Genomic DNA, 16,935 nt, shown 5'->3' on the forward strand with positions numbered 1-16,935 from the left:
AGGTTCCAAAAGGGTGTTTTTGCAGTGGCGCCATAGAAGAACCATTTTTGGTTCCCCAAAGAACCTTTCAGTGAACAGTTCCTAAAAGAACCATTTTGAAGAACATTTTAAAAATCTAAAGAACCTTGAAAGGTTCCATGGACAGAACCATTGATGCCAATAAAGAACCTTTATTTTTAAGAGTGGATACTTTGGAGTTTATTTCTTTAAGTGCAAAATGAATTAATTTAGTGAAACACATCACGTCTTTGTATTAAATGAAATGAGTTGAATACATTTTTTCTCACTTAGAGCGTTTCTTATGGTTCAGAATATCTGAGATATATTTAGTCTTCAGGCAATACCGGATTATCGAAAACATAACTGCTCTCAGTCCAGTGGTCAGAGGCGACTTCTCCAAACAGAAGGATGTGAAGGGAAGGTCAGGTAAACTTCACACGCTGTAAAGTGAAGGTGAGAGGCTGCTGTTGAGTGAGCAGGGGAGCAGATGAAGTTTATCCAAACAAAAGAACAAAAATGAATTTTAGCAAAATAAACCTTGCTAACTCGAACTCTCAAATTACATTTTTAAAACAATTCTTAAGAACAACCAATCAGAATTTTATAAATGGCATTATTTTATATATTAGAGATGCACTTGTTGCTTTCTAAGTCTAAAAAACAGAAATATTAACACTGTGATCCTCAGAATTATTTCTGTTAATCTAAACAACTTGATCTTAAAATGTTTTTTAAAAGAAGACCGTAGAAAGAAATGAACAGTGATATTTCATGATGATACAGAAAGTTTCTCCAATGACAGATGCGTTTTCACCTTAGTACAGGACATGATGTTGATATTCCCATTTTTACCAGGAATTCATAGTTTAATTGTTGAGATATTAGTTAAGAAAATGAATACTGTATTAATTCTATTTGAGGGGGAAAATGACTATTCCTAGCTCTAATTGCTGAAAGTTTCCCGAAATTGTTTTGTGGTGAATGCTTCAAAAGTGCAGTGTTGACCAAATATTTAGGTGAAATTAAAGCTCGCCTACCAGTATAGTAGTTTGAAAACACTAGATAAATACGCTGAAGCCAAATGTAGAACATGACCAGCATGATTGAGTCCAGAAGGATGTCGTTCGAAAATCAAAGAGCTCATTTAATTTGGGAAGTGGCCGCTTTCTCTCTTTCACACACACAAGCAAGCCTACGCACAGCTTCTGTTAGACATCAGAATCCACGTCCACACATTCAGCCTTTGTCTTTTAGTTCTGAATCAAAAACACACCCGTTTAAAAAGAAGCTATAGCTGAGGAGTCATTATCTGCTTGTTTGTTTATTTATGTTGTGTATTTCTTTCCTGGACTTTGTGGCCGGGCTTCATTCAGGTTGATTACAGTGGAGTGGTGGTCTGTCATTTAGACGCTCCAGATTGATTTTAAAGTGCTCTGTGAAACGCCACACACCACACTGCCGGCCCAGTAAAACCTCTCCTCTCTCTCCACCTCAAAAGTGCTTGTAAAAAAACCTATTATGAGGAACAAGGGGAGAGTGAGTTTCAAAGCAAAGTCAAGCCTTCATTCCTGTAGGACCAGCTCCTAATTACTCTCTGATTAACCATGGGACTCGCAAAGCCAATATTTGGCTCTTTATACGAATGCCATGATGACAGGAAACAGAATGGGGGGAACGCGCACATGCACACTAAGAAAAGCCTGAGCGAAGTGTTTGAAGGGCATTGGGGAACATCTGTGGCTGTTTATGAGTAAGTAGCCGGTAGTCAAATCTCTAACAGGTTTAGGTGTCATCCTAATTCCTCCTGTTTTCTTTCTGTCAGTCTTTGCGGTCTTTGCGAGACCTCTGTTAGACTGTTTGATTTATACAAAATCCAGCACATTTACTCAATGATTCCTGTCACCTCCTGCAAGCCGTGCGAAAAAAACATCTATGACAACAATGGCAATTAAGCAGGGGGCGATTTGTACACATCTGGAGTGGATTTCCTCACCAGAACGGTCCCCGGCACACAAAATCAACTCTACGGCTGCATTCTCCCCCCTCTGCGCTGCTGAATTGGGGACTGTATTGGGTTAAGGGAGCATGTTTTTTATGTGTTTGGTTAAAAGCAGATGGTTGGTTTATATTAGCTCAGGAAGGCGATAAACAGCTTTGACGCACTGTCAAACCACCAATAGAGCGATCGTGGAAGCCAGTGCTGTGTTCAGGATGATGACGATGTTCAAACTTTTAGACAACGTAACAAAAGGCGCATCCGATCAAATTTAGATACTACATTTGATGACAAACAAACTTCCCGAATGTTAAAAACGATGATCTATATAGTATAAATTAGTGTTTGTATTATGAGTGTGATATGGTACTATACCGTCATGTTGTCTCACTCTCCTGTGGCATCATGGGATAGTAAAGCGTCCATCAGATGCGCACTTCAAAATTTCACTTAAAGTAGTAGGTCATCTGAGTAATTAAGCATACTAATTTCATACTAATAACTCACTTGTCGTTCCAAACAAGATAAAATAAAATAAAAAGATTCCAATATGTTGTGGCCATTTTTTAAAGAATGCAACTCTTTCAGATTTAATTATTTTTATTTATTTACTTATTTATTGGTAGGGAATTCAAAACTATAGGCTAAATTTAATTTTTGGATAAACTATGACTTAAAGATGTCACTGTGGATGTCTATATTTGCAGACAAATAAAATAAAATAAAATAAAATAATTCCAATATGTTGTGGCCAAAGAATGTGAATCTTTGAGGATGAACTGAACAGAGATTTTTTTTTTTTTTTAATTTATTGCATGAAAACAGCTGGTTTAGGAAAGGGGCAGAACAACAAATTTAGTTTTTTACTTATTACTATTATTTTTATTTATTTATTTATTGGTAGGAAATTAAAAACTATAGGGTAAATATAAAGGCATGACAATTTTTGCATAAACTATGACTTCAGGATGTAACTGTCTATATTTGCAGACAAATAAAATAAAATTAAATTAAATTGAATTAGAAAGTAAAAATAAAATAATAAAATAAAACAAAAATAAATAAATAAAATAAAATAAAATAAAATAAAATAAAATAAAATAAAATAAAATAAAATAAAATTCCAATGTGTTGTGGCCAAAGAATGTGAATCTTTGAGGATGAACTGAACAGATTTTTTTTTTAATTTGATATTGCATGAAAACAGCTGGTTTAGAAAATAAGTTGAACAACAAATTTAGTTTTTTACTTATTACTATTGTTTTTATTTATTTATTTTATTGGTAGGAAATTAAAAACTATAGGCAAAATATAAAGGCATGACAATTTTTGCATAAACTTTGACTATGATGTAACTGTGGATGTCTGTATTTGCAGACAAAATAAAATTACATTAAACATTAAAAATAAAATAAAATAAAATAAAATAAAAAGATTCCGCTATGTTGTGGCCATTTTTTTATATTTGCAGACAAATAAAGTAAAGTAAAGTAAAGTAAAATAAAATAAAATAAAATAAAATAAAATAAAATAAAATAAAATAAAATAAAATAAAAAGATTCCGCTATGTTGTGGCCATTTTTTTAAGAATGTAAATCTTTGAGGATGAACTGAACAGAGGTTTTATTCATTTGATATTGCATGAAAACAGCTGGTTTAGAAAAGATGTTGAACAACAAATTTATTTTTTTACTTATTATTATTATTATTATTATTTGTATTTATTTATTTACTTATCTATTTATTTAGTAGGAAATTAAAATCTATAAACTAAATATAAAGGCATGACATTTTTTGCATAAACTCTAACTTCAAGATGCAACTGTGGATGTCTATATTTGAAGACAAATAAAATAAATAAAAAATAAAACAGTATTCATTTTGTATTTCATAAAAACAGCTGGTTTAAAAAAGAACATATTTTGTTTTTCACTATTATTTTTATTTATTTAGCAGGAAATTAAAATCTATAGGCTAAATATAAAGGCATGACACTTTTTGAGTCATTTTATCTTGCATGAAAACAGCTGGTTTAGAAAAGATGTTGAAAAACAAATTTTGTTTTTTACTTATTACTATTATTTGTATTTATTTATTTATTTATTTAGTACGAAATAAAAACCTATAGGCTAAATATAAACTCTGACTTCAAGATGTAACTGTGGATGTCTATATTTGCAGACAAATAAAATAAAATTAAATTAAATATTTTTTTTTTAATATATATATATCACCCTGACTACATTAGATTGCACCAAATCATTTAAGAGTCAGATGCGTGTTTAAGCATAACTTTTTACATTGCAAATAATTTTTTGTTCCCTTGTTAGAAATGCATCAGTGTCATAATTTAGTATTTTTAATGGCTCTGAAATAAAGACAAGAAAGCAAGAGGGAAGTGTGTGGGAAGGTAGGTTAGTCTGAGCCCTAAGGTAACAGCAACAACCTGCTGTATCACCCGTCAGGCCGTCACTGCAATGGCTCTGTTCAGCACTGATAAGAGACTTGGGTGGACCTAGCAGAGCTCTGCACATGCATCACACACTCCGCCGCTCCTTCTTATTAATCTTTAGAAACAGATAATGTGACGTCCGTAAGATGATCCTGATCCTGTCCTCCGTGAAGTGTCTGATGCGCCGCATGTTTTATCCCTTGCGGTTTCAAAGCTGTAAAGTCATCACCAACATGTCTCTGAGTGTGAAATTTCGTACAGAAAGGGATGAGTGCTTTTTTACATTCACATTTAGAGGAAACGTTTATTCTCTCTGAGTTGCTGTTCCCCTCTCTCATCATAAGTGCAGGCTGTGCTCGAGCACACAAATGAGAATGAGAAGCGATTGTTTTAACCTCTATCTCATGGCCTTTGAAGATGTGATTCGCTTCCTCACCTGAAGGAAGTTTCAGAACTCTGCACAGTTAGAAAGCGAGAGCAACCCAGTCTCGCTCCGCTTTGTTATCATCACAGTCATCTCTAACAATGAAAAACACTGTCTGCACATGTGAACATTTCAATGGAGATGGGGGATGGGCCAGGTCATTAGAGAGCAGGGATAAAGGGAGGGCAGTAGACACAGGAAACAGAGAAACATGTTGACAGAGCGCAAGAGGAAACGTTGAGAGACATGACAAGAGAATGGAGCTATATATATATGAGAGGTACGAGACCTGTGGTCTTAACGGTTCGCCCACTAAAACCTACTGGTCATTCGCTGATAGCTATCTACTGACCAGACCCTTTTCGGTTGGACATTATCATATTTCCTGCAGAAGTCGCTCTTGATATGCTTGACCATGTTGTGTGGGTGATAACTTGATTGGCAATTATCACTCAGTGAACTTATAGGTACCCGGTGCAAATAACTGGTTTTATTAAAGTCAGAAATATCTTTAATATGAAAAATAATGACTGGTTTCAAACTGGTTTCTCAAAAACTCTGTAATTGGTTGGCTGGACAGAAAGCTCCGCCCCCAAATTAACATTATTTGTTGAGCCAATGTTGCTGTTGCTGGGTAGGTTGAGATATTCAAACAAGATAAATGTTTTGATGGTGTTACAGAGCAACAGTTTTCACATTTTCAGGTAAATATATTGTGAAAAGGTTTACATTTAGCTTCTTTTACACATTAAGATAAAAAGGAAAAAGTATCTTAGCCTAAAAAATACATACTACTGTAATTTTTTGATTGGCAATTATCACTCAGTGAACTTATAGGTACCCGGTGCAAATAACTGCTTTTATTAAAGTCAAAAATATGTTTAATATGAAAAATAATGACTGGTTTCAAACTGGTTTCTCAAAAACTCTGTCATTGGTTGGCCAGACAGAAAGCTCCGCCCCCATATTAACGCCATTTGTTGAGCCAGTGTTACTGTTGTTGGGCAGACTGATTTGTTCAAACAAACAAGAGTAATGTTTTGATAGTGCCACAGAGCAACAGTTTTCACATTTTCAGGTAAATATATTGTGAAAGGGTTTGCTTTTAGCTTCTTTTACACATTAAAATATAAAGGAGAAAGTATGTTAACATAAAAAATTACATACTTCTGTAATCACTCAGTGAACTTATAGGTATCAGGTGCAAATAACTGGTTTTATTAATGTAAAAAACATCATTAATATGAAAAATAATGACTGTTTCAAACTGGTTTCTCAAAAACAAGTCTCGTTGCTTCCGGGTCACGCCTTTTGCATATGCCTTGTTAAATATGAAGCTGTTTTACTCAAGATGCCTTCAAAGTAGACACTAAAGATGATTATAACCAATGTCCATCACATATGTGAACTGATATATAAATGGTTTTTTTGTTCTTCTCACTAACATTTACATATTAAAAAAAAACGAATAAATACGTCAACAGTAAAAATAGCTAGTTTAACTGATTACCTTAAAAGTCCAATGATATCGCTGTTATTTAATACGGCTATTAATATGTTCTCCGACAAGCGGAAGCAATGAGACCAGTTTTCCGGGTTAGGTCAGGTGACGTTTGACATATACCCTATTCTGTCATCATTTAATCTCGCTCATGTTTTTCCAAACCTGTTTAATGGATATTTCAACAGTTTTTGTCCATACAAAGAAAGTCAATATCAATAGTCAACATTTGACCCCTTTTATTGTAAGGACAAAATAAAACCCCAAAAACGTATTTTTTCAAATGCAACTGGTCATTCAGTGATAGCAAACCTGATTGACCAGACCCTTTTCGGTTGGATGTTATCATATTTCCTGCAGAAGTCACTCCTGATATGCTTGACCATTTTGCATAAGTAATAACTTAAATGGCAATTATCACAGTTTACTTACAGGTACCAAGTGCAATTAACTGCTTTTATTCAAGTAAAAAAATATGTTTAATATGAAAAATAATGACTGGTTTCAAACTGGTTTCTAAAAAACACTGTCATTGGTTGGCCAAACAAAAAGCTCTGCTGCAAACGAACACTTTTTGTTGAGCCAGTGTTGCTGTTGTTGGGCAGGTTGATATGCTCAAACAGACAAGAGTAATGTTTTGATAGTGCCACAGAGCAACATTTTTTCACATTTTCAGGTGAATATATCTAAAAAAATTATTTACTTTTAGCTTCTTTTACACATTAAGATAAAAAAGGAGAAAGTATCTTAACATAAAAAATTACATACTTCTGCAATTTTTTTTTGATTGACAATTATCACTCAGTGAACTTATAGGTGCCAGGTGCATTAAACAACAATGTATACTCTATAAATGTGCATTGTGTGGTAATATCTAAATGAACTTTTATTCAAGTTAAAATTATCTTTAATATAAAAACAGTGACTGGTTTCAGAATAATTACTGACCAGACCTTTTTTCGTTATCATATTTCCTGCAGAACTGATATGCCTGATATGCTTGAACATACTGCAATAGTAATAACTTGATTGACAATTATCACTCATGATAACTGTCAATCATCAGTGATGATTTGACTGACAACTTGACGTAAACTTATAGGTACCAGGTGCATCACTTCACTGCATTTTTTTGACATTCACAATAATGTAAGTGTCAGATTTACATGTTTTATGCTGGTATAATGGCGATACCACATGTACATACCCACTCAAATTAATCAGTACATGCCAGGTCCATTTTTAGCCATGTGGAGTGCGTGTGTGAATTCCCGTGAAGGGGGATGGAGCATATAACCATGTTGCACACACATGTTGCTTTTAATGATGGGTTTTGATAAACGAGCTTTGGATTAGGCATAAACTCTTTTTCATATATAGTATATTAACTTATCATCATTGAAAATCATCAGCACTCAACAGTTGACCTACATTGGCAGGAAATGCACTGCCATTTACTGTGTTATCAGACAGTTCCTTCAAAACTTAAAAGAAAGATTAACCAGAATAAGTCATACCTTGAGAAAAACTAGTACACTATAGCATACTATACTTCATACATAACTAAATAATATACTTTAAATAAGTGGTTCTCAACTCCAGTCCTCTGCACATTTTGTATGTCTCCCTCATTAACACACCTGATTCAGATCATCAGCTCGTTAGAAGAAAGATCCATGAACGGAACTGAGTGTGTCAGATTCAGAAACATACAAAATGTGCAGAGCAGTGGGCCCTGAGGAATGGAGTTGAGAACCACTGCTTTAAACTAACATACTTAAGTGCGAACTGAATGTAATGTTTCAAACACTTAATAGCATCAAATATTTACTATACTTTACTACTGAAAATGTATTATAGTTTAAATGTATGTTGAATACATCATAAGAGTATTTTTGACTTACTTACAGTTGAGTTCAAAAGTTTACATACACTTTGAAGAATCTGCAAAATGTTAATTATTTGACCGAAATAAGAGGAATCATACAAAATATATGTTATTTTTTATGTAGCATTGACCTGGACAAGATATTTCACACAAAAGACGTTTACACGTAGTCCACAAGAGAAAATAATAGTTGAATTTATAAAAATGGACCCGTTAAAAAGTTTACATAAGCATGATTCTTAATACTGTGTTTTGTTCTTTGGTTTTCCAGCACTTTTGTGTATTTGAACCCTTACCAACAATGACTGTATGATTTTGAGATCCATCTTTTCACACCGAGAACAACTGAGGGACTCATATGCAACTATTACAGAAGGTTCAAACACTCACTGATGCTTCAGAAGGAAACACGATGCATTAAGGTTAAGGTGCATCAGGGTAAATTTAACTTGTTTTGTCTTCTGGGAAACATGTAAGTATCTTCTGTAGCTTCTGAAGGGGAGTACTAAATAAAACAAATATGATATTTAGGCAAAATAAGAAAAAAAATTTACACATCTTCATTCTGTTCAAAAGTTTACACCCCTGGCTCTAAATGCATCGTTTTGCTTCTGGAGCATCAGTGCGCGTCAGTTACTTGTTTAAATATATTTGTATATTTTTTATACTGGATTATGCAGTGTAACATCAAATATCACACTACATAATCAAGTACTGTACATATGCTTTATTATGTCAGTCAACACATCAAAATAAGTTTACATCTTTAAAGCATGACAAGATTATTAAAACATAATGATTTAAAATGTGCTTTAAAGTAAAACTTTTAATTTGACATTATAAAAAAACGCAATTTTTTAAAAGTGCAAAGAAACGTAAGAAACTCTCATTAAGTTTTAGGATTTAAAGTACACTACAAGTGCATATTCAATACAATTAAGCAGTAAGCACAATTCTTTTTTTACAAAGATGTCCAAGTCCAAAAACATAAAAACTCTCTAACGTGTAAATTATGAACATACACTTTAAAAGCAATGTTCTTTCTCCAGATGAGAAAACAAAGTGGGATTCCAACGTTTTTTGACATTGTGTGTACTACATGTGAAATTGTCCGTGGGGGCGAAGTGTATGTTTATTCTGTTGTGTTTGTAAGTTTATTCTCTTTAAATGAATATGTATTGAGATGCATAGCAGCAGTGAAGGTTTTATGTTCTAGTTCAGCCTGCAACATTCAACATGTGACATCCATTCAGTGCAATCAATGGCACACACATGAGTCACTTTTAAGTAAATAGCAAATTCTTCTGACGGAAATTAATCAGTTTCTCCTGCAAACGTATTAAAAGAGTTCGTTGCTCATCTAAGCAACTCAACAGTCTGAGCTGATCTTAGTGTTGAACAAAAGAACTGACAATACACATCAAACAAAGCAAAAGAATAGAACAATGGAGAACACAAGACAAGTTACTGTCTTTTTCACTTTAAGTTATAATCACGAAAATGTGCAATTAAGAAAATGACACTATTTAACAAACTGTAAGGTTATTTGGAATGTCATCTGCACCATTTAAGTGCTGAAATAAAGCTGGTTGAATCAAGTCAGGTCATGCAAACCATATGTGTTACTGAATAAAATTTTAAAAACAAAAACACACAAACAAAAAGAAAACCTTTGGGATATTTATATGTGGGTAAATATGTAAAGAGCTGCCTATTTAGCCTAAATGAAATTTATTCTGCTCATTTTCAATCAAATTTACACAGGTAATCTGTACCAGTTTAAATTTGGGGCTGTAGCCTATATCTACACATGAAACTTTTTTCTCACAAGTGCTGAAACTATTAGATTTGTATATTTTCCACATGGTGGATATCGCTAATTCACCAGAATATACATTTGGAAAGTTTAAACAAGACTCTTGTGTCAAAACTCACCAGGATGTGAAGGGTTAACGTTCTCGTCGCAGTGCATTGTGGGAAAGCGAATGATCAGCGATGGCGGAGAGACCCAAGCATCTGAAACTTTTCATTGCAACTTATTTACATGTAGTATTCCTTTCGCTGCACGTGTTTATCGACGCTACAGACGTGACGTGGGATGAAAACGGATACATTCTGTACTGCCCGTGCATGGGTAATGAGAGCACGATACATCTGAGACATAGATGAGAGAGATCATTCACAAACACGGTCTTCATTGAGAATTAAATGAACACTTGCATGTAGACCCAGAGTGTGGACTGTACAATTAAAAAGCGTCTGTATTGTCGGTGTTGTGTGGAGTAATAAGCACTTTTGTCTTTTATGTTCTTCTGTAGGTCGGTTTGGAAACCAAGTGGATCATTTTCTTGGGTCGCTGGCTTTTGCTAAAATGCTGAACCGAACACTCGCGGTTCCGCCGTGGATTATTTACCGCCACCACACGCCACCTTTTAAAAATGTAAACACAACACCTGTCATTCCTTTGATAGCACGTTTCATATGCCCCTGTACCCTGTTAGGAATCCAGCTTAAGCTAATACTGTAGCTGGTTTATAGCTGGTCCAACCTGGAGTTGATTTTGTTTATATACATATATATATATATACACACACTACCGTTCAAAAGTTTGGGGTCAGTACATTTTTATTGTTTCTTTTTTTTTAAAGAAATTAATACTTTTATTCACCAAGGATGTATTAAGTTAATAATTAAAAGTTTATTAAAAGTTAATAATAAATAATTTACATTGTTATAAAATATTTATATTTTGAATAAACACTGTACTTTTTAAACTTGTTATTCATGAAAGAATCCTGAAAAAAAAAAATCACAGGTTCCAAAAAATATTTGGCAGCACAACTGTTGATATTATCCAACATTGATCATTCTAATAATAAATCCGCATATTAGAATGATTTCTGAAGGATCATGTGACACTTAAGACTGGAGTAACAGCTGATAAAAGTTCAGCTTTTCATCACAGGAATAAATTCTATTTTAAAGTATGTTAAAATAAAAAACATTATTTTATATTGTAAAAACATTTTGCAATATTACTGTTTTTTTTTCTGTATTTTTAATCAAATAAATGCAGCCTTGATGAGCATAAGAGACTTCTTTAAAGACTATTACAAGTCTTACTGACCCCAAACTTTTGAACGGTAGTGTATATATATGTATGTATATGTATATATGTATATATATATAGTATTTATTAATATTTTAGGTCAGGGGTGCCCAAACTCAGTCCTGGAGGGCCAGTGACTCTGCAAGACCGAGTTTGGGCACCCCTGTTTTGGGTTGTTTTATTGTATTTTATTTTAATTTTAGTTTAGTTAATGTTACTTGCTTTGTCATTTTATTTTATTTTTTAAATAAATAATATTTTTGTTTTGCTTTATTTTTATTTTTCTCTATTTTATAGTAGCTTTAATACTTAAACTTATCTTATTTCAGTTAGTTGTCACTGCGATATTTCTCATTTTTATTGGAGTTACCCAAGTTTTTCAATCTGCTAATCATATTTTATTTTATTTCAGCTTTATTTTAGTAGTCAGTTTTGTTAAGAATAACAACACTGGTCCAAGTTGGTCGTTAGCTGTTACTTTAGTAGTATTTATAAACTGTTATCATATTTATTAACATTTTGAATTAGCTTTTATTTTAATTTTAGTTTTAGTAGTTTTGTTACGTGTGTTTGTCATTTTTACTAGTTAAAAATGTAAAATTATATATTTAAAAAAACTGTGTGTGTGTGTATATATATATATATATATATATATATATATATACACACACACACACACACTACCAGTTTGAACAGTAAGATTTTTAATGTTTTTTTAAGAAGTTCCTTTTGCTCACTAAGCCTGCATTTATTTGATCCAATTTGAAGCAGTAAAATGTTGAAATATTTTTACTATTTAAAATAACTGTTTTCTATTTAAATATATTTTAAAATGTAATTTATTCCTGTGATTTCAAAGATTTTAATTTTTAGCATCATTACTCCAGTTGCATGATCCTTCAGAAATCCTTCTATTCTGATTTGCTGCCCAAAAAAGCATTTATTATTATTATTATTATTATTATTATTATTATTAATATGTTGAAAACATAGAGTAGAATTGTTTCAAGTTTCTTTGATGAGTAGAAAGTTCAGAAAAACAGCATTTATCTAAAATAAAAATGTTTTGTAACATCACTTATGATCAATTTAAAGCACCCTTGCTAAATAAAAGTATTCTATTTTTTTCCAAAAAAAAAAAAATAAATTAAAATATACTCAAATCGAAAGCAGTTAAATAGTAAAAATTATTCACAATATTACTGCTTTTGCTGTATTTTGGAATGAAATAAATGTCGGCTTGGTGAGCAGAATAGAAGTTTAGATTTTTCATCTAATATTTATTTTTTATTTTGTCTCTTTATTCAAATAATGAAACCTGATTTTATTTGCACTAGTTTAGTTACAATAATAACTATCACTAGCTGGTTCATGTTGGTCATTAGATAGTCCAAACTTATCATGAGTTGTTCCAAGCTGGTAGACTATCAGCTGTCAGCTGATTTTGAAACATAACGGTTGACCATCTAATGACTTTCTGTCACTCTAGTAGATCAATAAGAGAAAGTACAATATATTAATAAGGTATTGTGTGATTCTGTATTTCTCTGTAACAGGTGCATGTGCCTTATAGTGAGTTTTTCCAATTGGAGCCAGTGAAGCAGTACCACCGTGTGGTGAGTCTAGAGGACTTCATGGAGCATTTGGCTCCTAAGCACTGGCCTCCTGGTCAGAGAGTGGCCTACTGCTTTGAGTCTTCAGCTCACCGGAGCGTGGACAAAAAGACCTGTCCAATGAAGGTAATATGGGTGTTCATTCCTCAAGGTGCACTTCATTTTTCTTAATCTTTCTGCTAGACCTTGATGTGTTGCTGCACATCATATTTTTTCAGATCTATTATGCTGCATGCTATTGAAACACTGCCATCTATTGGACTTTTTGCAGATCTGCATTTTCTTTAATACCATAAAAGCGTCCTGCATTCTTAAAAATTCATGCCAGTGCACTTAAAATGCAGACTGTTGATTCTAATGCAGGACGGAAATCCATTCGGTCCATTTTGGGACCATATCGGAGTCGAATTTGATCGCTCTGTTCTTTTCGGAGGATTGTCTTTCAGCTCCTACTACCATCCGCACTGGGTAAAGAAGTAAGGTTGAGCTGAAACACTCACATAAATATAAATGATTGCGCTCAGATTTCCTCCACCCTACTTTTCTCACTCTCAAACTCTGTGTTTCTCTTTTTCTTCAGGTTTCCCCCAAAAGAGCATCCAGTTCTCGCTCTTCCAGGAGCCCCAGCGCAGTTCCCAGTTCTGGAAGAGCACATTGGACTGCAGGAGTATGTGGTGTGGTCTAAAAAAATGGTACAGGAAGGAGAAGGCCACATCAGAAGCCTGTTAAACAGACCTTACGTAGGAATTCATCTGAGAATTGGCTCAGATTGGGTGAGTTTTGTGAATGGATGGTTTTCCATAGTTTAGCTCCAAATCGATTTTTTTAAATCTGAAATATAAACATTTAAAAAGCATCTAAAGTGCACTTATGAAGTCTCATAATACTGTACAGCATTTATTTTTGAATGAAATGAACACGTTTACAATTATACATTTAGCAGGCACTTTTATTCAAATTGACTAAGAGGAACTAAGTAATTTCTTAATTAACAATGCACTAAATTGATCAAAAGTGACAGTAAAGACAGTAAAGAAATGTTTTGGACTTTGAAATCTGAAAATTAATAAATTAATTACATTTTAAAACATTAAAACAGAATTTTAAATACATTTAAAATGCATTTTAAATTTCATAATACTTTTAAGGTCATTTTCAAATAAATGCAGGTTTGGTGAGCAATAGAGACATGAAAAATCCACTTTATAAAAGATTTTATAAGAGTGGCACAAATTGGCTTGTGCGTTGTAAGTTTTCTGCTTAAATTGAAAATTTTCACACCAATTGCGTTACCCAATTCACATGTATTCGCATCTTTGGATTGACTTGAGATTATCTGCTTGCGCAAATATTTAAATTTGCCGGTGATGTGCACACACCGTTAGATTTCTGAAGTACCAATATACCAAGTGCAGAATTTTAGGCCTGATGTGGCTTGAACTGGATGATATACAGTCATGTGAAAAAGTTAGAACACCCGATTGAATTTCATAGTTTTCTGTATCAGGACATAATAAAAAAATTATCTGGTCCTTGGCAGGTCTTAAAATTTTGAAAATAAATCCTCAGATAAACATCATCACATGACATATCACAAAGTGTCATTATTTATTTAAGAAAAACACAGGCAAGAGGGAAAGGCCATGTGTGACATTTCTGTGTGACTTTATCAGTGTCTCACATCGTTCTGGGGGGAATTCGGACCACTCTTCTTTTCAACGTTGCTCAAGTTTCTTGAGGTTTGTGGGCATTTGCTTATGCACAGCTCTCACCACAGCATTTGAGTCAGGATGAGCTCTGGACTTGGACTCGGCTATTGCAACGCCTTGATTCTGTTCTTTTCAGCCATTCTGTTGTAGATTTGCTGGTGTTCTTGGGATCATTGTCCTGCTGCTTGACTCAATTTTGGCCCAACTGTAGATGTCGGACAGATGCCCTCGCATTCGACTCTAGAATACTTTACAGAGGAGCTCATGGCCAACTCAATGACTGTGAGGTGCCCAGGTCCTGTGGCTACAAAACAAGCCCAAAATGATCAGCCCTCCTCCAGCATGCTTGTGTTTTGGTATGAGGTGTTTGTGCTAATAAGCTGGATTTATATAATAAGTTTTCACCAAACTTGGCGCTGTGCATTATGGCCAAACATCTCCACTTTGGTCTCGTCTGTTCAAAGGACATTACTCTAGAAGACTTGTGTTTTGTTCAGATGCAACTTTGCAGACCTAAACTGTGCTGCAATGTTTTTTTTTTTTAGATAGAAGAGGCTTTCTTCTGCCAAGCCTTCCAAACATGCCATTTTTGTCCCATATTTTTCTAATGGTTTTGTCATGAACTTTATCATTTAACATGAGGCCTGTAGAGTCTGAGGTGTAGTTCTTGGGTTGTCTGCCATTTCTCTGAGCTTTACAACATCTGATCTTGGGGTGAATCTTTTGGGACGTCCACTCCTGGAAGGAGAGGTGTCTGTTTTAAATGTCTTCCACTTGTGAATAAACTTCAAATTGTTTGGAAATGGCCGTATTACTCTTCTCAGATTGATAGCAGGAACAATTGCTTCTCTAAGATGATTGCTGATGTCTTACCTCCTTGGCATTGTGTTAAAACACACCTGAAGGCTCCAGACCAGCAAACTGCCAAAGTTTTTGCTTTCATAGAGGCGCTCAGACTTGCTGATGATCAGTTAATCAAAGGTATTTGATTAGCAGTGCTTGACTGTTATTTACCCTCTTAATTCCAATGTTAACGGTAAGGGTGTCCTAACTTTTTCACATGACTGTATCTCATATCCTCTTCTTATTTCTTCAAACAGCAAAATGCCTGCAAGCTTTTGAAGATGGGTGAGACTGGTCCTCACTTCATGGCTTCTCCACAGTGTGTGGGATACGACCGTCAAACTGCCCTGCCGCTGACCATGACCATGTGTTTGCCGGATCTGTCTGAGATCCGCCGTGCGGTGAAGCTCTGGGTGAAGAACACTAACGCTCAGTCAGTTTACATAGCCACCGACTCAGAATCGCACACCGCGGAGATTCAGAAACTCTTCAAGGGCAAGGTGAGGACTAACATTTTAACATTACAGATGTGTAAACCTGATTTAGTAAATAGAATATACAGCTGATGACACATTCTGTGCAGGTGAAGGTTGTGAGCTTGCAGCCGGACACTGCTCAGATTGACCTGTATATCCTCAGCCAAGCCGATCACTTCATCGGCAACTGTGTTTCATCCTTCTCAGCCTTTGTAAAAAGGGAGAGAGATGTTCACGGGAGACCCTCGTCATTCTTTGGAATGGACTACCCAGGAAAAAGGAAAGGAAAAGAGGAACTCTAATGAAACATAGAAGTTACGTTTTTGTAACTGTAAAGGATGGTTGAAGTTTTGCATGTTTCAGGTGTCTGATCAAGAAAATTTAGATATAGGCTTCTAGTAATTAATTAAAGGGAAAACAAGAAGGTTAGTTCCTTAATTTCTCTGGATGCTGCATTTCTCCCATGTTGCACTACTACATGTACTGTGAGCAACTATGATATCATTATATCACTGATAATTTTGTACTGGAATGTTTGTATTGACTCATTTGCATGTAAAAATTGCCCCCTGTGAGGGTTAAGTAATTATAGTAGAGAGACAAGTCAGAATCAGTCTTAGTGGTTGGAAATTGCACTTTTTATAGTTGAACGCCTTTTAAAATCTCCAGAGGCATCCAGATATGCAGTGCTCTAGTCATTGCTGAAAATGAACACGTGTCACTGTAGGAAAATAATGTATGTTAAAGATTTTCTGATGTTTTTGAAAGTCAGTGTCAAACCAAGTAGTAGAAATGTTTTATAAATGTTTTAAGATGTACTTATTAGTAATTTTGTACAACTTTAAATGACATTCCTCCAGGTAGTTTTCAATAAAATATATAAGCAGTATTTTGTGTCTTTATGTCTTTTGGTTTTATGATCAA

General features: G+C 34.2%; 2 protein-coding genes across 2 annotated transcripts in view; one reads left to right on the top strand and one right to left on the bottom strand.

The window, feature by feature from the left end:
• The window catches only part of plagl2 (pleiomorphic adenoma gene-like 2), a 70,963-nt gene extending 60,684 nt beyond the window's left edge, over positions 1–10,279 (bottom strand). The window contains exon 1 of the mRNA XM_051095927.1: positions 10,197–10,279. The gene's annotated coding sequence lies outside the window, so the exon portion shown is untranslated. The remainder of the gene's footprint in view (positions 1–10,196) is intronic.
• On the top strand, positions 10,210–16,898 carry pofut1 (protein O-fucosyltransferase 1). The gene is made up of 7 exons (XM_051095928.1): positions 10,210–10,395; positions 10,580–10,701; positions 12,927–13,109; positions 13,347–13,459; positions 13,564–13,756; positions 15,793–16,035; positions 16,119–16,898. Exons 1-7 carry the CDS (start codon positions 10,257–10,259, stop codon positions 16,311–16,313), a joined length of 1,188 nt encoding a protein of 395 aa, XP_050951885.1. The 5' UTR covers positions 10,210–10,256; the 3' UTR covers positions 16,314–16,898.
• The last annotated feature ends 37 nt before the right edge of the window (positions 16,899–16,935 follow it).

This window comes from Labeo rohita, chromosome 23 (genome assembly GCF_022985175.1).
Source record: "Labeo rohita strain BAU-BD-2019 chromosome 23, IGBB_LRoh.1.0, whole genome shotgun sequence".
Lineage (NCBI taxonomy): Eukaryota > Metazoa > Chordata > Actinopteri > Cypriniformes > Cyprinidae > Labeo > Labeo rohita.

Excerpts from the sequence above, each read along its gene's own strand:
- pofut1 (XM_051095928.1), top strand. The coding sequence starts at position 10,257 with ATGGCGGAGAGACCCAAGCATCTGAAACTTTTCATTGCAACTTATTTA. Across the intron at positions 10,396-10,579 it reads TCTGTACTGCCCGTGCATGG|GTCGGTTTGGAAACCAAGTG; the intron begins GTAATGAGAGCA and ends GTTCTTCTGTAG. Across the intron at positions 10,702-12,926 it reads ACACGCCACCTTTTAAAAAT|GTGCATGTGCCTTATAGTGA; the intron begins GTAAACACAACA and ends TCTCTGTAACAG.